At 41.4% G+C, this 20,539-nt stretch overlaps 1 protein-coding gene across 1 annotated transcript; it reads left to right on the top strand.

The window, feature by feature from the left end:
• Window positions 1–2,192: 2,192 nt before the first annotated feature.
• On the top strand, window positions 2,193–18,834 carry SLC5A12 (solute carrier family 5 member 12). Its single transcript, XM_068399102.1, has 15 exons — window positions 2,193–2,549; window positions 4,937–5,002; window positions 6,331–6,382; window positions 7,628–7,695; window positions 8,730–8,884; window positions 9,954–10,094; window positions 11,501–11,630; window positions 11,970–12,058; window positions 13,287–13,399; window positions 14,575–14,642; window positions 14,999–15,085; window positions 15,743–15,921; window positions 16,159–16,262; window positions 17,086–17,207; window positions 18,676–18,834. The coding sequence occupies exons 1-15, from the start codon at window positions 2,193–2,195 to the stop codon at window positions 18,832–18,834; spliced, it is 1,890 nt and encodes a 629-aa protein (XP_068255203.1).
• The last annotated feature ends 1,705 nt before the right edge of the window (window positions 18,835–20,539 follow it).

Genomic DNA, 20,539 nt, shown 5'->3' with positions numbered 1-20,539 from the left:
TATCAACGTATATAACTGAAGTACTTAGAAGACCTCACTGAAATGCATAAAAGCGGGTAATGAATATAGGTTAGTGGAGACAGGATATAATTCCAAACAAAGAACCGACTAACTGATGAAAAACGTTATTCTTTCACATGCTCTCACTTGCAAAACAGTTACCACAACCTAGAGTAAAGGATGCTGCCAACTTAAAACACAATGTTAAAATACAATTCTTTGAAAACTCTTCACTCTATAAATTTCCAATTATTTCTTGTACTATATATTTTCTTCTCTGGTCATCCTTTCTCTGCTCAAAAGCCTTGAAGTCCTGTCTTCAGTAGACTTCATTAGCAAGCAGTATTGAGGTCTATGAAGAACAGTTGCAAGTAATAACCCCTGGCTATTTAAAAATCTACCTATAAAGCATCACACTGAGAAAATTTAGGTGCTAGCCACTTTTGAAAAGCTAGCTCTAAGTTAGCCATTGAGGATGGTCAAATGTGGCCTTGAAGTGAGCAGTTTACACCCAACAAACGTTGTCAATGATTATGCAATGTGATGCCATCCCACGTGGATGGCATGTGGGCACCAAAACCTGGTAGATTTCCGAGTTTGAATCTGTTCTTATCATTACATTAATATCTAACTGGCATCACAGGCTAATAGGGATAGCAAGTAAAAGGACTCAACAAATTAAAGGTCTGAAAGTTGTTAATTTCCTAGAAGATGAGGAAACCCCATAATTATTATCACTATCCAAACATGAGCAATCATGAGACGCTACAGTCACTGAGATGATAGCAGGAGAACTTTTCCTTATGCTTTATTGGAGTCTCTAAAGCAAAACTTCTTTTAATCAAAATAATTAAGAAGAGCTAATTGTCACTCAATTTCCTGTGATACAAAAATCTAATGAATTCTTGAGTACTATCAGTCTAGATGCAAGAATCTAATAGATATTTAGATAAGCTTTTGACAGCTGTGGAATAATTGTGCTGCCAAACCAGTATCTTCACACTTGTAACACCTCTAATTCAGGCCTGGGGAGTTATCCAGCACAGTTCCCAAATCCCTGGCCTTGGTAAGAGATTGCCTTGCTTTTCTGCATAGAACCCTGCAAGGGCTTCACCTCCGTGTGCAAGACCTGTCCTGATGATCCTTGGATCAACCTGTCAAAACAGCAGTAAATCTACAGATCTGCCGTCTGTGAAGGGTTGTAAATAATTTCACTGACTTATTAAAGATACCATGGTGGAGGGAAAAAAAAAAGATAGAGAAAACATGGCTACAGAAAAGAAGAATCACACATCTGAAATGTGATAGCAAGTTAAGGGACAGGACATAAGGGGATAGGCAGCACTCTCCTCTGCCCTTAGCCCAGCTTGACACACGCCAGCAACATATGCAGGCAGCCTGTGCTGAATGGCCAACACCTCCCCATGCCCTGCACAGGCAGCTCACACTTCAGACCGAGAGAGGTTCAAGTAGCCCCAAGGGAACTGGTGCCAAAAATCCCCACCCAGAGCAGCCTCCCGAATCAGAAAGTTTGGCTTGCCAGAAAGGAATTCAATCTTTGAGGCATGGCAGAAGGACAAGGGGGTAGATGCAGCCCCCTTTGGTCTACCAAGGAGCACACTTAGAACGTCAAAGGACAATTCTGAACCCTACGGCTGATGTTCAAGTTTAGTTTTTAACCACATGAGGGAATTGCTTCTCTGAAGACAAACTCACCAGTGAGATAATAGGTCCGTACACTGAGCTTTCCTTCATTTCACTCTCCTTTATTTATCTCTTTATTGCTCTCATTTTATTATTTAAAAATGCTGAGAGGTTAGAAAAAAAGTCAGATCAAGTCAATGTGTCAGGCTAATGTTTAACCTTAAATTAAAACCTCACAGATAAAAAGGGAGTGTGCTACAGATTTCACAGCTAAGTCTGCCGCTCCAGCCTGCCTGACAGAAGCATCAGTAGCACTAGGGTCTAAGTGCATCAGCACCTTCCTAACTCATCCTTCGCTATTTTTTATTCCTCCTTAGAAGTGAAATGGATTAAAAAAAAGTCTCCTAGCTGAATAGTCTTTCCGTTTTTTATTTGCCATTGATGAGCTACAGATAAGCTTCAAGTTTGCTGTCAACTGAGTTAATCTGTTTGGAGCAACAGCTATAGAAAACCCGAATCCTCCATCAGAGAATTGTCCAACTGGTGCTATGTCAAACTTTGTAGCTCCAGAAGTCAAAAAATTTGTGGCTTGGGACTATGTTGTTTTTGCAGCGCTATTTTTAGTATGTGCTAGCATTGGAGTCTTTTTTGCAGTTAAAGAGAGGAAAAAGAAAACTTCAAAGGAATTTTTGGTGGGCGGTAAGCAGATGACATGTGGACCAATAGCTTTCTCTCTCACATCAAGTTTTATGTCAGCAGTCACCGTTCTGGGGACACCCTCTGAAGTTTATCGCTATGGGGCATCCTTTGTGCTGTTCTTTCTTTCATATGCTCTTGTCATCATTTTTACTGCTGAACTTTTTCTACCTGTATTTTACAGATCTGGCATTACAAGCACTTATGAGGTAAGTAAAAATTATTTTAAAAAAGGCACTATTCTAACATAAAAGCCAGTATCGTGCATATAGATATTTTTAGAGAAAAATCTCTGACAGAAGACTTTCTGCAGTGTTTTACAGAACAAGTGTATTGATATGTTAAATATTTTTAGAAATGGGTCACATTATTCAGCTAGTTATTTATATTGTATAAGTTGAAGGCACAAATTAAGGGTCAGAGCTCCTGTTATACGTATATAACAAAACCAGGATAATGGTTTACACACCAGCACCAAATTAAGTTACAGTTGCAAAATATTTAAAGTGTATCCAAATGCTTTTGCTCTTATAAGTAACTATTCCACTCTGGTTTAGAGACCAGGTATTAAAGACAGACTTTCAGAACAAAATTCAATAGTATTCAATTCAAACTTGGTCTAGATCTGGCAATTTGATCCAATTTGCTATAAAAGTGGACTATTTGATATCTAAAAAGCTGAGGTGGGAGGAAGGGATAAAGAGGAAGAAGATGGCAGGTCTCTTTCAAAAAAAAACCCCAGAAGTCAGGGCTGGAGAATTAATTCAAGGATTCTCTAGGAGATGAAATGAACGACTTCTGAATTTTCTAGAGTTTTTTCCTGGCATTCCTCCTGGAACACATTATTTTCTTCACATGACAGTTCAGTAGTTAAAAAACCCCAAAATAATCAGTAGTCTTTGTGTTGTTACTGTTGGAGCACAGTGTGCAGCCCTGGTCATCTGCACATCGGACAGCTTTTGAGCATTTGGGAATACCCTTTTAGTCACTTTAATCAGCTGCTGCAAATTTGGTTGCTCCTCTTTATGGGCAGTTTCAACTAAGCAAGAATTGGATGAAGAAAGTCAGGTTAGTTTGCGAGGAGCTTCCTGATAACAGAGGCTGCACATGTTCTCTAAGCCCACACCCAAGGAGGGGCTTTGGTCGAACAGCTCTGCCTCGGTTTTTGGAAATATTTCAGGTACAGGTTGGAAAAAAGTAAAATTGTCCATCTATTCCCATTGCTACAAGTAGTTGCATTTTCCAGCTGGTTTTAATGCAAGATCAGAGAATTAATTACTTCTCTCTGAACCACTGAAGGTGTCACTGTAGTCAGAGAGTCCCTTCAAGCATGCCGGAAATTTGACTCTGCTGGCTTCATTAATTTTCAGAAACAAGTCAAGTTAGGTAAATTAGCTATTTATTTTTATGGAAAAGTGTGCGGTTTATTATGCAAGAGACAAGAAAGATGAACATGAACAAAATTACTAAGAAAAACAGTATCATAGAGTCATTTAGGTTGGAAAAGACCTTTAAGATAATCGAGCCCAACCGTTGACCCAAAGACACCAAGTCCACCACTAAGCCATGTTCCTAAGCACCACATCTACACATCTTTTAAATACCTCCAAGGATGGTGACTCAACCACTTCCCTGGGCAGCCTGTTCCAGTGCTTGACAACCCTTTCAGTGAAGAAATATTTCCCAATATCCAATCTAAACCTCCCCTGGTGCAACTTGAGGCCATTTCTTCTCGTCCTATCACTTGTTACTTGGGAGAAATACCAATATCCACTGTTTTGCAAGTACTATGCCTAGAGACTCATAAAGCAGAGATTTGTACAGCCTGTGCCTGGTGTCTGCTGGGAAGCGCATGGGACTATGGCCCAAGGGGACACCCAGCCCACCCAAGGCTGCGTGGGAGCCTGCCTCAGGGTTAGCAACACAAATTTAATTTTTTTGGTCAGCTCTAAAGAGACACTCCAGGTGGTGACTCAGGCTTAAAATCTGGGCTTTTGGGGCTAGAGATTTACTCACCTCTGCAGTTGTATGATAATTGGGAATGTCTTTCTACATCCACCTGGAAGTCCATAAGAACCCCACTTGCCTCTCCCTGTTGAGAATGTGCAGATTTGTCTTTAGACTGAGACACAGCACATGAGAAAGCCAGCTTAGCTCCAGCTCTGTGAAAGCCTCTATGTTGCTGCTTCTCCATCTGCTCCACCACCGCTTTTGTCACGACAGGAGTCAAACTATGCTATTTCTCTTAGAGATGACCTCAAGTTTCCTTTTCCTACAGTTGGAATATGCTTTCATTTAAAGCCGAAGTTTCTTGTAGCCCCTGGGATCTTTCAGTTATTCCTGATACAAAGCAGTTATTGAATACCACAATCCAACATATAACCTCAAGTACATTCTACTGATGAGAAAATTTCTTAAAATGTAATTATCACTACATGTAATAACAATCATGCTCTCCTGTTTGTACTTATAGCAGTAGTGGCAGTTGCCAGTAATTTTACTTGCACAGCAAGCTGTTACGCAGGGAGAACAGAAGGTTAATAGCTGTGTCACAGATGCTATGTGTGCAATTTACTGAGATTCCTCTTTTTCCTAGTACTTGGAGTTAAGATTTAACAAGATTGTTCGTCTTGCTGCAACATTGATCTACATCCTGCAGACGGTAAGACGACATTGACTCTGTTTATGCTTATTTCACTCAACATTTATTTTGATGGACTGTGTTTTTTTTTATAATGAGATGTTTTAATGAGTACTTTTTTTTCTTAATTTTTTCACCTGGACTGTGAATGTTAAAAAGAAAGAATGGTTGCTTTCCTAACTTTCTAGCTTTCTCCTGTGTAGGATTAAAAATGCCATTTTTGTTGTCTTTGACACTTGGATGTTGTGCTGAACTCTCACAGCTTCTCAAATTCTTGGTCTTGTTATGTTCCCTTGAAGCCTCTCTCTTTCCAAATGAATGGATTCTGTCTTTCTGGAGAAGCTAGACAAGCTGTACTGGGTACATTTGTTTCACCAGTTACCCATTTACGACACCGGGGTGAGGCTATCCCATTGCAAAGCAGCTGCACATGGCAAGGGCTGCTCCCAGCCCTGGCTCCCAGACTAAGCCCAGCAGCCCACAGGGCAGAAATTGCTGCCTCGTGTGTGCACACTCCACATTTGTATACTGCTCTGCATTATCATAAAACATTGACTAGCCAGATCAAATCCCTGTGTGCGTAGATAAAATAAATAACACTCCTGGCTCTTGGATGGAGGGGTTGATCAGAGACTAGCTTTACTTACCCTACAAAACACCACTTTACTACTACTACTTAACTTTACCTACTTACTTTACCAAAAGAAACCAAACTTAAGGAGCCACCCAAGGCACTACCATAGACATCAAATAGCTTTTTTGCCCTTTGATTTAAAGCTTCACGGAGTTTCTCAAAAGATTACGTTAGTTATGTATCTAATGGAAAGTCTTGCAATGTTGGCAGACATTTCTTTCTCCATTAATTCAATTTAATTAATTCCAAAACCTTTTGCAATAGATTTGAATGCTTATTGACTTCCAGGCTTTGTTTCTCCCTCAGTTCTGTCAGAACATACACACGAAGGGCATTGAGTCAGCTACTTTGAAAGGGATTGAATGGAACAAAGAAAGTTTAGTTTCCAAGATCAATCCAAGTTATCTCTGCATCACTGTTCATGTTTTCCTGAGAGCTCCTCTTTCCATTTGACTAGGATATTTTTGTCATCTACTCATCTTAACAATGGGTGAAATAAGTAATACCAAGACAGATAATGGTCCTTCCAGCAGAAAAAAAATTAAATCCAAGATTTTTATTTTGTAAAGGCCGAAACAGAAAGCCGTATACAATACAAGCTGATCTAAAGAAACCTCTTAATCTGATATTTTGCTCTGAGCCCCACTCTAAATAGAAGCCTTATCACTGACCATTCACATACATGGTTTTTTTTCATGAACTTTTTCTCCTTCAGATCCTTTACACAGGAATAGTGGTTTATGCTCCATCACTGGCACTCAACCAAGGTGAGTTCCCATGCTGCACTACATGGCTACCCCAAATACCCACATCATAAAACAATTAGAATAAATGAAGGGAGGAAAATACATAAAGTCTAAAAAAAAAAAAATCCTCAGAAGTTTCGTAAGAAGGTTTTTGCCTGCACCTCGTAGCTCTGTGTTTCTGACTCCCCAGATCTCTCTCTCACATCAGTACATTAGCAGGAGCCCCGTGTTTGCCGTTCTGCTCTCCCTTGCACTCAGTAACCACCCGAAGGGGTTAGCAACGAACAATTTCTCAACATCTTGACAAAGTTCACAGTAGAAGCTGATGACCCAAGACCATATTCTGTACTTTGATTCTCCCTTTCCCTGTCTCCTGTGTTCAGGTTCCCATGGGCGTAACTCCATTCCCTGTAGCTGGAGCTGAATGCTGTGCGATAGATGGGATTACTAGCAATTTTACTGCCATAGTGCATAAGGAATCACCATGGCCCAACTCCTGATTTTACCAAAATCAATTAGGAAGAGATTGTGAGGCTCTTTTCATTGTTTGTCATCTGAGTGGCATCCATGTTACCCAATCCCACCTCTCACACAGTGTCGAGCTTCCTTCCTCTGGAACTCAACTGAATTTTATGTGACAGTTCACATTTGTTTTTAAACCATACTAACTTCGCTAATAAGAGAACATTTACAAATAGATTTACCCTCACAAACTATGCCCAGTGGGAGAGACTTCAACATAAGCCAAACCAAAATTTGTACATCTTGTATAAAGTAACTTTATGAAGTAAAATGAACGTGCAAAATTGTTTTAATGCAGCACATTTTGGCGTTAAATTTTTCCTAGTTGCAGGGAATGTAATTTAGTGTGGGGCTGTTTTTTTCCCCTTAGGATTCTTTGGAAATCTCTGAAGAACTTGATTTCTCGAGAGAAAATTCTGGACTAAGAACAGAAGGAAAGCATTGCTTATAAAGCTGTGCCCTATAGGAGTGACGTTTTTTCTTTATGCAATTATTCTTCTTACGCATTACTTTTGCATGCTTGAAAGTTAGTTAAATTAAATCTGCAAGACAACAACAATGCAAAAAGAGTATCCAGTAGCGTTAAGAAACCTGAACAATCCAGCAAAGCTCCTAATAGACACAGGAGATTAAAATTAGTAATTACTCCCATTTTTCTAAGGCTAAAGGATCATAGCTTTTCTGTTACCACCCAGATGACCTACCCTCATTTCGCTAACCATTTGATTTTCTTTGGTTTCACAGTCACTGGATTTGATCTCTGGGGCTCTGTAGTTGCAACAGGAGTTGTCTGCACTTTCTATTGCACTCTGGTACGTAACAGGCGTAACCAAACATCTGAACACAGGTTGTTAATTCAACCATCCTTTATACATGACAGGCTATCGCAGGCCGAGTGACTCAAGTTTAAAGTAGTAGAATATAAAGATAAATTTCTTTTAGACTCTGTGGTACAAGTAAGTCTATTTGGAGAGGAAAAATATTTCCTCTCAGATCCTCTGCTGTACGTCTCAAAGTTTAAACCAGACAGCTTGAGGTAGAGTCCAGATAAGGAGGCGATAACCTTCCTCTGCTGTACTAAGTCTTTCGAAAAGAAGAGTCTTCTTATCTTGTACAAGTTATAGACTGAAAAACACTGTAATGAAAAATGTGCCTCCTAGATCAAGAACAGAGTGATAAAGCCTAGGAAGGATGATCAACAGGTCATAGACAGCTTTGCTTCTGAGTGGAAGCAACATGAGACTCAGGATTACAAAAAAGATAAACATCACAGCGGAGGTGGCAGAGCCCTGGGGCTCAGGACACAACCTAATTTTTGTTCTCATTACCACTAACGAAATTTTTCAATATTTCAGACCACCCTTCTTGAAAACACTTATTATATTACTCTAGCACAGATTTGATCAAATGTGAAAGTAGTTATGGAAGAAAGCCAAACTGCAAACTTTCTGGAGCTATTTTTCTGTGTTAGGCTAATTGTGGATCACTGGGTTCTGAGAAGTGTACAGAGCGCTACGGGAAGTACAAACACAGGTCAGCTTGTATCCCCTAAGATTTGTTCCACACCATGATATATTCTTCAAATGCATATAAAGGAGGCAGAAAAAAAAGCATTTAACTGGAGGTCAAATATTCCCATATGGCTGTAGACAAACCATTTATGCTCTGTGTCATTTTTTGACCTACAAAAATACAACCTTCATGGAAGAAAGTTTAAGAAAAGGCCTGATTTGCTAGGTGCTATACATACAGCTCAGGAGCTCCTGAAATAAGGGGTCTTTCTACCTTTTGCTGTACTTGAACAACAGGAAGGAACATGAGAGTGTACAGTTTCTGTTTGTTTTAGGGAGGATTAAAGGCTGTTGTCTGGACAGATGCATTTCAAATGATTGTCATGGTGGCTGGCTTCGTGACGGTTTTGGTTCGAGGAACTACTCTGAACGGTGGACCGACCAAGGTCTGGGAAGATGCCTATGAAGGATCCCGACTAAACATATTTGAGTAAGAAACAAATGGTGCAAACCTTTTCTTTTTGTATATTTAAAGTTTATAAACCCTATCCTCACTAAGCCAAAACTACTTAGTCTTGTTATTATACTACCAGTGAGCAACCTTGGTGACTTAGAGAAGTCCATTCCCTATTTCTTCTGTTCTTGGGAATGTAGTTGACCTTCAGGAGAGCTTAACTCCTGTTTCTGTTACCCTCTTTAACGATATCAAAGCCCGGCTGAACTGAAAGGGAGCTTTGCCATTTTTCTTTGTGTAGCTACAAATGCAGCCCAATTACTCCTTCCCATTGTATATATCTTCCATTTTCTATTCATAAAACTGAAGCTTCATTTTAAGTACACTCACCACAGCAGCTATCAATGGTGCACCAATGCACTGGGATAGCAAACTCGCCTTCCTTTGGCTGCTTGTGGCATTGACTGAAAAGTTCACTGATCAAGGCAAGTCACTGACAGCATCTAGCAGCAAGGTCAAATGTTATCCACTATACCTATCAAGATTAGCAGAATTGCAAGGACGACAGATGCAAGACAGAAAGATGTACTTGTACTGGTTAGAAATACTGAGTAATGAAATTTCATTGTGAAAAAAAAGATAACACTGTAGCTGAAGCAATTTCTTGTAAAGGAAATAACACATCACAATGATGTAACTAAGAGTTTGGAGGATTTTGAGAGTTTAGTAAGTGGCTTTGTTCCTTGCAGAGGATGGGGTCCCAGGCAGGACGGCTTGCAGGTCTATTGATGCAATATGACACATCTGAAATCTGAGCATAAAAAGCCTTATAAATGTGATTTATCTCAAATAATTGGTCCTCTGACAGAGTCTGCATGATATAAGTTTATCCTGACTTGACAGTAATGTGTTCCAATATAAAAGTAAAAAAATCCACATCTAAACACATTAGGTATTGTCTCTGCTGGAAAACAGTATTACTAATGTGGTGCTTATGATTCAGAGGGTAGGACATACCAGATATTTCTGAAAAATCACCTCCCTCTTGCTAAATAAATGTGTGTTTATATACGTGAACTGAATTGCTTCCCCTTCTCTTTTCTAGCTTTGATGTCGATCCCTTGAGACGACATACCTTTTGGACAATTGTTATTGGGGGCACGTTTACATGGCTAGGGCTCTACGGAGTTAATCAGTCCACAATACAGAGATGCATTTCTTGCAAATCAGAAAAGCACGCTAAACTGTAAGTTTCCTGTCATTAACCTATTCTAGCAATCAAATATACTGACGTGGAATTATACTAAGTTTTTCAGTTATGTTAAATAAGTTTTGGGGTTCCATTGGGTGGTAGTAAGCTAATTTTGCCCCGACAGTCTCACTCCCTCTGGCCCTAAATGACACAAGTAAATGCAGAAAGAAAAATGGGTAGCTCTCTACCTCTTCCAATTTATTAATTTGGGGTCAGTCCTTGGAAGCAGAGTGTCCACACAGACAAGATGCCCGCATAGAAGTTGTCTTATCTACAGCTTTGTTGGAAAAATATGTTTGTTGGAATCATATTTATGTTGTATTGTATTAAAAGTGGTTATTGATTTAATGGGGCACTACAGTACAAGTTATGATCTAAATAAAATGAAATCAGTAAATTATTAAAATTCTAAAATAGAAGAATAATAATTAGAATCAATGGCAAAGAACCATGTGAAACTTCAGAATATAGACATATAGGTCTCCAGGCCACTACATTCCTTAAACTCAGCATTGATATGTGCATAGCTAGACACACGTTTTACTAAACAACCAGTTTTTCATACACATAGTTCTACTTGTTTGCCCAGTTGGTTAAAGCATAAAGGTGGTAATTTTTCCCTTCTTCAAACAGCTTTTTTGCTAGCTGCAACCATACTAATTTTTCTTAAGGTCATGACAGATTATATTGATTTATTGTGTTGAAATTCAGCGTCTGTTTGGAAGGCATGACAGTGAGAATGTCACTACTAACAAGTCCTGAAAGACCTTCGGGTCCCAGTAGCACAGCTCTGAACTGGCCCTAGCAAGAGACCTTACGTACGGTGACATCCAAACACGATGTAGGCTGTATGAGATCTGGCAGCTCTCAGCAACTACAGGGTTACCAAACTGCAGCCACACAACCTCCTCAGGGGATGCTGTCACCCATATCCATTTCATCAACCAGGGAAAAAACCCAAGTGTGTTAGTTTGCAACAGTGGCATTGCAACTATGCCAGGATCCATGCAAAATATTACTCTGTGTCACCTAAAGGGAGAACAGCAACAACAACTCCCAACACACAAAAATCTGCTCTTACAGGGGACAGGAGGGACAGACCCAGTGCTCAGTGCAGCCCATTCTGCCTACAAGTTACGGGTCTCTTCCAGCTGTACAGAGTTACCAAGAACCTTTACCCTTGCCCTGAAGCATAAAGAAGCTGTATTTTATCATGTTTATTTGAAATCAGTATTACATACAATTTCTTATCCTGGTGATGCCTTTAAGAAATTACACAGCTAGCTTTGAATTATACAGCTAGCTTTGGTTAAGGTGTCTCCCTAAGAAGTTAGAAATAACTTGTAACAGCTTTTCTATATTTGTCTTGCTTTAAACAGAGTTTCTCTCCTTTGTTCTAGGGCACTTTACCTGAATTTATTGGGACTTTGGACAGTCCTGGTGTGTGCGGTATTTTGTGGCTTGGTGATGTACGCGCATTACAAGAGCTGTGACCCTTGGACCGCTGATTTCATTTCAGCACCTGATCAGGTACCAATACCCATTATTGTAACTAGGAGCTGCTTTGGGCCCAGACACAGCACGCATAGAGACCGTTTAAATTTCGTGGGATGCTTTATGTCCTTTCAGCGCTCAGGCACTAAGATGGTTGCTGAATGAGGGCTAGAAAATGTCTATTCTGGCACTCCTGCAGTTCTAATCTGATTGAGCATTTTTGCCAAACAACATCCCCTTTGCTCAAAATCTGACACCCCTTGTTAGAACAAAACCAGAATTTAGCAACATGCTCAGAAGCAGCTACTTCTCTTCCATTACCCATGAAAATCTTAACTAATTGCTTGTGTTGCTCTTATGCTTCTTCTACCCCAGCTCATGCCGTATTTTGTTATGGACATTTTTTCTTCGATGCCAGGAGTCCCAGGGCTGTTTGTCGCCTGTGCGTTCAGTGGAACACTAAGGTCTGTGACTCTGAAATAACATTTTAGCTGCATACCGTTCATTTCTTCAGGACCCAGAAGAAGGTCAAAACATGAAACCCTAAGAAAAGCCCAGGTGTTTTTCTTAGCACTTTCTAGGAAGCAGCAGTAGTGCTTTGCCGAGTTACATTATATTTATGGCAAAGTCTAGCTCCACTTCTCCAGTATCTTTTCATCCCAAATACATTTTAGAGTAACATTATCAATACATACAAAAGAGCAGAAAAACTGAGCTCAGCTTCCCGAAATACCTTTGGAGCTACTCATGGTGAAATTGCCTTTACTTAACCTGATGGCCACAATATCATAGTTAGGGATAGAGAGCTTTTCAGCGAGCCTATCTGCACATGAGACAAAGTTAGACTAGGAAAAGAGATATCTGCACAGAGAAGTTTTAGAAACCGTGTGTTCTTTACAGGGGGTGTTGCATATTATTGCAGTTTCTACTCTCCACAGGCCAAACACCAATACTTCATAGGGCATTAGAAAGAGAGAAGAACCAAGTTCACAGTGACATTATTCAAATGCCATAGAGTCAATTTCCAAGAGGCTCTTTCTAAAGACTCTATCTGTAGAAAAAGCAAGAGAGTGCTATCAAAACAGAAAGAAAAAAAAAAAAAAAAAAAGGCGGGCAGGGGGGAAGATTAAAAGGCACTGGCTGCTCCTGGCAGGAGACTGAGAGAACAGAGGCACCAAGTACCAAATACAGTGCTGTAGGTATTGCCACTGCCATATTGTCACAACAAATTCACAGAGATAGTATTCGCTGAATACGGCTTACCTCACCTAGCTAAAAGTTAGACTATTCCTATTCCATATTTTTCGGTTAGGGGAGAAAATGAAACAGACATTTTGTGGAAGAAGAGAGTGTCACTAGTGGTCACTGCACATCCTTTGACTGGTAAGGGAGCAATATCTTTATTCTGGAACATTTCTATATTTTGAAGGTCTTTGCAGCTTGGTAGACTGAAAGGGAAATCAGGATGAGTTTCCAGGATGAGTTCTGTGCCAGCATGAAACTGGACCCCTAGCAATCACAAAAGCGACAGAAACCTCACCAGCATCAGCATTATACATGAAAAGTAGTCTTCCAGAACCATACATTTCATAGTATTAATGCTGAACAACAGGCAGCATTTCTCTATAAATACAACTTAATTTCACATTATATTGCTTCCTATGTACTTGACATTCTTCTCCCTTTCTACAGCACGGTAGCTGCCAGCATCAACGCCTTAGCAACTGTTACCTTTGAAGATTTGGTCAAGAAAGTTTTCCCAAACCTCTCCGAGAAGATGAGCACGTGGATCAGCAAAGGCTTATGTAGGTACCCTAGATGGGATCCATTTCTTTAACGGCAAAGGTGTTCATCTCCCCAGTTGCTATTACTACGGAAGGAAATAGGGAAGGATTTTGTATACTCTGAGCCCTGAGAGTCTCAGACTCTCAACTGACTCCGAGAACAGTTCTGTGAGAAGTGAAGGGCACTGTCTAGAGACACTCCTCAGGAACACACTTGTGCTTTGGAAACATCCACAGGAGTGTAACCCTTTATAAACTCTCAGGATGAACATCAGCCTGATGCTTCAGTAATATTAAGCCCGGGCACTATATGGTACAGAAGCAAATATAGACTGGCATCAACAACCACTACTCAAAATCCTTGGAAAAGTTTTGTGTACTGAAAATACCGGGATCTTCTTTACAATACAGAAAGAATATCAGCGCAGTTACTACCACATTACTCTATAGTAGTACTACTAAATACTATTATTTTATAGTAGTACAATAAGATATTTCTATTCAAACTTAGAGTATTGCATAAGTAGGTTGTTCAGGTGTTCACAGAAAAATAAAAATGCAAAAAAGACAAATGAAAAACAGACCATCAAAATATCAAGCATCCCAAGTGGTTCAAATTTTTAAGATACTTTTTCAAGTATTGCAGTAATATCATAACCCTTTACTGATGTTTGCAAAGATCACAGAAGAGCCAAACCAGTACTTTTTCTCTGTCTCTGTAACAGTCTCCAACCTCCTCTGTTCCTGCTTTTCTACTTCCTACTTAGTTTTTGCATTCAGGACCTAGAAAGATAATTTTTACCTCCACAACCAAGGTGTGCTAGCACATAAGATGAGTTTTGGTTGGCTTTCCTCAAGACTGCTACATACACAGTTTTGTCTACCACAAAGTTAAAACTGGTGTCAAAGGGAGAAAACCATGTTTCTCATTGCTCAGTTAATTCATTAGATTATTTTAAAAGCGTTATTTAAGGGCCACAGAAACTGAAACATTTCTACATGAGGTATAACTTCTAAATTAATTTCATTGCTAAGTTCTGCTTTGTAAGAAAAACCGATCAACCAAAAATCCAAGACTTCACACAAGACGCTGCTGGGTGCTTAAAGGTCTGCTTTGAACACCAAAGCCCAAAGTCCAAATTCCTCGTCCACAATATGAACCAGCACTGACCACCTCGCTGCCTGATCTTTTCCAGGTATATTATATGGTGTGCTGTGCACTTCGATGGCTGCAGGAGCATCGCTGCTGGGAGGGGTTGTGCAGGTATCTCGTGCTTCAGAAATGCAGTGAACTGAACATGAATGAACAGAAATGCAATGAACTAAATAATGCTGACATCCCTGGGGACTGCCAGATTACCTGAACAATTTCTGTGGATGCTTTGCTGAGAGCAATAACTAGGAAAAAAAAAATCATAAATCCCCCAACTCCTTTGCTATTTACTCACTGCTGGGAAATGATACTGAGCGTGATTCTTTCACTCTTCAATTGTGCAGTGAAATCACTGCTGGGCCCTTCTCCCCCACCATTTCTCACTGAAAATTACAGACCGAAACCAGAACTGCGCACGCTCCCTCCAGCTGCTGCACTAATCTCCTGCCTCTTCTCTGCATCTGCAGGCTTCCCTCTCCATTCACGGGATGTGTGGGGGGCCCATGCTGGGATTATTTACCCTGGGAATTGTGTTTCCTTGTGCTAACTGGAAGGTAAGAAAAAAGTAAATCCTTATCTAAAAGAAAATATTTTCCTGTTGCTTGGTTAAAACTCCACCTTGAGAATTGTTTGGGTTTTTTATATTTAGTCTCCAGGTTGCGTTTCAGATTTAGAGCCTGAAGGAGTCCAAGATCTGTTTAGAGGTCCCTTTTCACTGTCTGAATTTATCCCATTTGAATTTAACTCTACCCAGTTGTGGAATAATTGGTGATTAGATCCACATGAGAGGTTTTTAAAATTCTTTTTTTATTTTTGAGTTTCTTTTTCATTAAAAAGAAAAGACATTCAATACTCGCCCCAGCCTACGTTCAGCTTGGGACACACAGAATGATTTCAGTTGCTCTGCCTTTGTTAACTCAGGCAAAACGCAATATGAGCTCATTTCATGTGGCCCCATGAAAGGTCCCATCACATTTAACCAGAAGTAAAACTAAACTCTGTGTTGCAGTTTTAATCATCAAAGTTTTCCTTCAACTCTTATTGCTAGAGGGCCATAAATCACCATGTTTTATACCTTGGATGAGAGAGTACAGAACTGATTACACCGACGGAGACTGTAACCAGTCACCACCTGCTCCCATCTAACTCACGTTCGCAGAGAAGCGCATCCCACGCATCACCCTTAACAGTATCTTTCTGTACCTGCCAAGGGTGCTGTTGGAGGCCTCTTAGCTGGGATCACCGTAGCTTTTTGGGCTGGGACTGGCTCCTTCATTTACCCTGCGCCACCAGCAAAGGCCATTCCTCTGCAACTGTCGACTCTCAACTGCACGCTGGCCAACATCACTGAGGCACTGATGGCGGCAGCTCCCACGGCAGCTCCAGACAGGTATTTTCCCTATCCTTGCCCTTAAGCCTGCGTTCTGGCACAGCGTGCAGCCTGAGCCTGCGGCGTGCATCTGGGGTGCAGCCAGTGACCACCGAGCGGGACGGGAGCACGGACCACTGCCAGATCACGCACCGGCTGCAGTATGAGCTGTGTTTTGCTGGCACAGTCAAGAGACAACATGAACATACCCGTTGGTCATCACTAGCTGCTTCTTTCCCCTTTGTCATCCCTTCACAGGCCTTTGCTGGCAGATACCTGGTACTCCCTGTCCTACCTGTACTTCAGTGCCATCGGCTGTCTAGGCTGTGCCATCACAGGGCTGCTGATAAGCTTTGTAACAGGTTGGTGTTCAAAATATCTATCTATCTATATATAAATGCTTTTGCACAAAAATCTGGCTCAGCTGTTAAAAGAGCTTTCAAAAAGTCCAGCAAGCAGCTCATGAGACAGACTCAGGAGAGGGCACAGAATCACAGATTCAATCAGGTTGGAAGAGACCTCAGGGATCATCAAGTCCAACCATTGCCCTGACACCACCCATGTCAACTAGACCATGGCACTAAGTGCTATGTCCAGTCTTTTCTTAAACACATCCAGAGATGGTGACTCCACCACCTCCCTGGGCAGCCCCTTCCAATGTCTAATAACCCTTTCTGAGAAAAAATGCTTCCTAATGTCTAACCTGAATCTCCCCTAGTGAAGCTTGAGGCTATGTCCTCTTGTCCTATCACTAGTTGCCTGGGAGAAGAGGCCGACTCCCACTTCACTACAATCTCCCTTCAGGTAGTTGTAGACTGCAATAAGGTCACCTCTGAGCCTTCTCTTCTCCAGGCTAAACAACTCCAGCTCTCTCAGCCGTTCCTCATAGGTCAGACCCTCTATACCCTTCACCAGCTTGGTCGCCCTCCTCTGGGCTCGCTCCAACACCTCAACATCTTTCTTGAAGTGCGGGCCCAGAACCGGACACAGTATACAAGGTGCGGCCTCACCAGTGCCGAGTACAGAGGGACGATCACTTCCCTAGACCAGCTGGCTACACTATTCCTAATAGAGGCCAGGATGCCATTGGCTCTGACCCCGCTCCCTCCCACCCCATGCCCGGAGGCTCCCAAGGCTCACACCCAGCTTTCCATAAACCAAGGTATCATTATTTTCACCTTCCAGGACCTAGCAAAGGAGAAGACATCCCACCAGTGTTAATTAAGCCAGTCTGTAACCTGTTTTGCTTTTGGTCCGAAAGACTCAAAGCTTTGCTCTGGTGCGGCGTGCGGCATGACAGCCAGGAGGTAAGTGCCCGAACTCACCGGCTCAGCCCTGCTGTGGCCCGGGAGCCGCAGGTGTACGTGCACGTACATGTGCGAGGACACGTGCCCCACAGCTTTCAGCAATCACTTTTTAAAGTTATGCAAGGGATGCTGCGTAGGCACGCGGACTGGAAATGAGATCAGCCAAACCCTCCTGCTCAGCGTTAGTCAGTAATAAGTTACCTATTTTCCCTGTTTGTGCAGCACACGGGGACTCAGGGACCCTGGAGACAAACAGCCCTAGGGATGGCCAGCAGCCCGTGAAACAGGGGCTGACCTCCCTCTCCCTGCCCTTCCCGCTCCAGCACCCGAGCAGGGACAAAACTGCACTTTACACCCCAGAGAGGAGTTCACTGAGCTACCACCTCCTCCCAGCGAGCACAGAGAGAAAGACTTTAGCACTCACACATCCATGAAGCTCTCCTGTTCCTCCTGTCCCCACCTTCAGACCCAGCAGGGCTTCTCCCCTCCAGGGCAGGGCTGCCGGTCCATCAGGCAGAGCTGCAACCATCAGCACCTGGGATGCTCTTGCCCTCCACCTCCTCCACAGAAACAGGATCAGCTCTTCCCCAGGTGTCTCAGGGCTTCGTAGCTCGTTAACAAGCCATAAAGAATGCGCACCTCATTTTCTTGCGCTGTTGTAACAGTTTGCAGAGAAACAACACTGCTCCATCTTAGCAGAATCTGCTAGGTTTATAAAAGGCGCTTAAAGCAACATATATGTTTTCAGCTCCTTTAAAGTACTCTACAGGTACCTTTAAATCTTGAAAGTAATCTTTCAGCTGCAAGGCTCAGTACTCAGAAATAAGGTAGAAGCTGTCCTTCCACCCAGCTTGCATTAAATTTGATGTTAAAGCTAATGATCTAATTTGGAGAGCAGCTGTGCCTCTAGATTTGCTTCAGCTGTTTCACTTAGCTTTTAGGTTCTCAACACAGACTTCACCTAGAAGTTTTCTAGAGAAAAAAAAATAATCTCAATAAAAGCAGTAGAAAAAAAAAACACATGCATTTATCCCCTTGCACTTGCTTAAAATATAGAATGACAACATTAATCAAGTAGCTGCAGTGTGAAACCACTGAGGCAAGTGTAAGCCAGACATAAAAACAATCCACGAAAATGTAGATAAATATGCAAAAAAACCCTAAATTTAAATGATTGGGAATGCACCGAGGGCACTTTTCAAGACTTTTACATGGACAGAGGAGTTTGAGAAGTTTTTGTTGCTTTTGCCAAAGACTTTCCATGGGGGAATGAGAAAATCAGTGGTTATGTATGGAGGGGACACCCACTAAACTGTGCCTTTTTGTGGGTCTGAGACTCATTTCATGTAGTGAAGTAACTCCTCGGCTGAAACGTCAATATGTCAAAATGCAACAAGATACCCTTTAAACAAGGGAAAAAAGTAGTGAATACAGGCTTCAAACTATTAGGGTATTCTCTTTTTTTCAGGTGGACTTTGAAAAAAATCTGCCTAAAGTTATTGCAAATAAAACTGGAACACATGACACCTTCGAGAATAATAGCAACAAAGAAAACAAACGCCAGTTCCCTGGTTACAATCCTGAGGAAAAATCCTATACTAATATGAGCAGAGAATCTCGCCTCTAGAAGCTGAGGGACAAGGGACATTTAATCAAACTTTATTTCTCCAGCTTCAGAAATGAAGAGCTCTTTTTATCGCATTTACCAGCCTGTAGATGACCAAGAGGGAACAATTGCTCTCCATAGCAATAAAGGCCAGATTTTTATTTATGAATTTCATGACAGAACTGGGAAATCATCGGACTAGGGGATTTTGGAAGCACTGCTATTTCAGAAGAAATGTTTCATGAATTTTGTCGTGGAAGCTCCTGCTCGGAAGTAGCTGCAATACATCTTTATCACATGCTCTGTTCGGTAACTAGTCATTGAAGGGAAACGTGCAAAGGTGATGTTGAGATAAAGCAAGACTTCGGAGAAGTTTCTGACGTCTCTCACTAAGGTGAGACTGTGAACTGCCCTCTGATGGAGGGAGCCCCGGGGAGAGGAGGGAGGTCAGGCTGAGCTAGTCTGCCTATTCCTAGGCATCGCAATAAGCCTCCTCACAGGAACGTTGTATAGACCAGACTGGTCTTTTAGTGACTGAGTTAATCATGTTTGCTTCCTCTGTGGAACTCAGATTTCTTTATAATGTCTTATTGTAAAAGCTATAGGAGAGAGTAAAAAATTTTACTTCCAATTCAGGATAGTTCTTTATCTGTGTTAGTCTTGGAAAGACATCCTTTCAGCTCAAAAAGGACCATCTACTACCTTTATGCAATAAAGAAAATAAAACGACATTTGATGATGATGCCTCCTAATTGATAATCCATGCTGAATTTTGGAAAAAGGCAAAATAATCTGTCTGGTAAAATGTCTTGGAAGAAGGTACATAGTCCACTAAGTGCTCTGTTTCAGTGAAACGCATGTCCTCTAAAATTTGCCTGATGTAAATCACACTTAATAGACCACTTCTCACCTTGATAAACTTCTGGATGTAGTTTTTGGGATGAATGTATTTGTTTTTAATCAAAACTCACAACTGAATGAAGCTGACTGAAAATATCAAAGATGACTCAGTTATGGACCCAGCTGATATTTAGCTCAGATTGCTCTGAAGAACCCAGCTGTTGCTTTTGCTTTATCAGGACCATCTTTATGATGTAGATCTAGGTTAGCCTGGTCCTTGAAGTTACTTCCCCTGTCTGTGCTCATGCCCTGCCTCTGGGAACGGTCCCAGGACATTAAATCAGAGAACAGAAATAGCAGTCTGTAAATGACGCTGCCTTGCTTGCATGGGACAGTTTGTCAACAAGCTGGGAGTTAAGTCAATATTTCTGTTAATCCCTTTTACGCCACTTCTATAATCTCATAAAAGTTTACAGCCGAGTCTGGCTGGCAGCCTGTTGTTTCACGTGGCATGCTTGCTGGTCATGCTTCCAGGTCATGCTTCCATACTCGATACAGATATCAAGCCAGAGACGGAAACTCAGTAAATAACACTATTGTATCATTTATATCTCATAGCCATGCATGTTATCGCTTAGGTTATATTAAGAGTGCCTAACTAACATGCTTAAGGATGTAAAATAATTCCAGAGTCAAAGTGGTTCAAAACACCCAATGTGAAGCTACATAGTTAGATGCTGGATGAAAAAAAAAACCACCTCTCTACTGGGAGTTGGAGGATATCTGATTCAGAGACATCTAATTGTGAAAATGACCAAGTCTGCTCTGAATATTTCTTGAGACACCTACTCATGGCAGTATTCTTATGCCCTGCATGCTGGAAGAT

The sequence above is a fragment of the Nyctibius grandis genome, chromosome 4 (assembly GCF_013368605.1).
Source record: "Nyctibius grandis isolate bNycGra1 chromosome 4, bNycGra1.pri, whole genome shotgun sequence".
Classification (NCBI taxonomy): domain Eukaryota; kingdom Metazoa; phylum Chordata; class Aves; order Nyctibiiformes; family Nyctibiidae; genus Nyctibius; species Nyctibius grandis.
The sequence above is the reverse complement of the archived record's forward strand: the minus strand, read 5'-3'. Positions and strand labels throughout refer to the sequence as shown.

Coding starts and splice junctions, on each gene's coding strand:
- SLC5A12 (XM_068399102.1), top strand. CDS start 2,193: ATGTCAAACTTTGTAGCTCCAGAAGTCAAAAAATTTGTGGCTTGGGAC. Junction 8,885..9,953: donor TCCCGACTAAACATATTTGA/GTAAGAAACAAA, acceptor TCTCTTTTCTAG/CTTTGATGTCGATCCCTTGA. Junction 10,095..11,500: donor TCAGAAAAGCACGCTAAACT/GTAAGTTTCCTG, acceptor CCTTTGTTCTAG/GGCACTTTACCTGAATTTAT.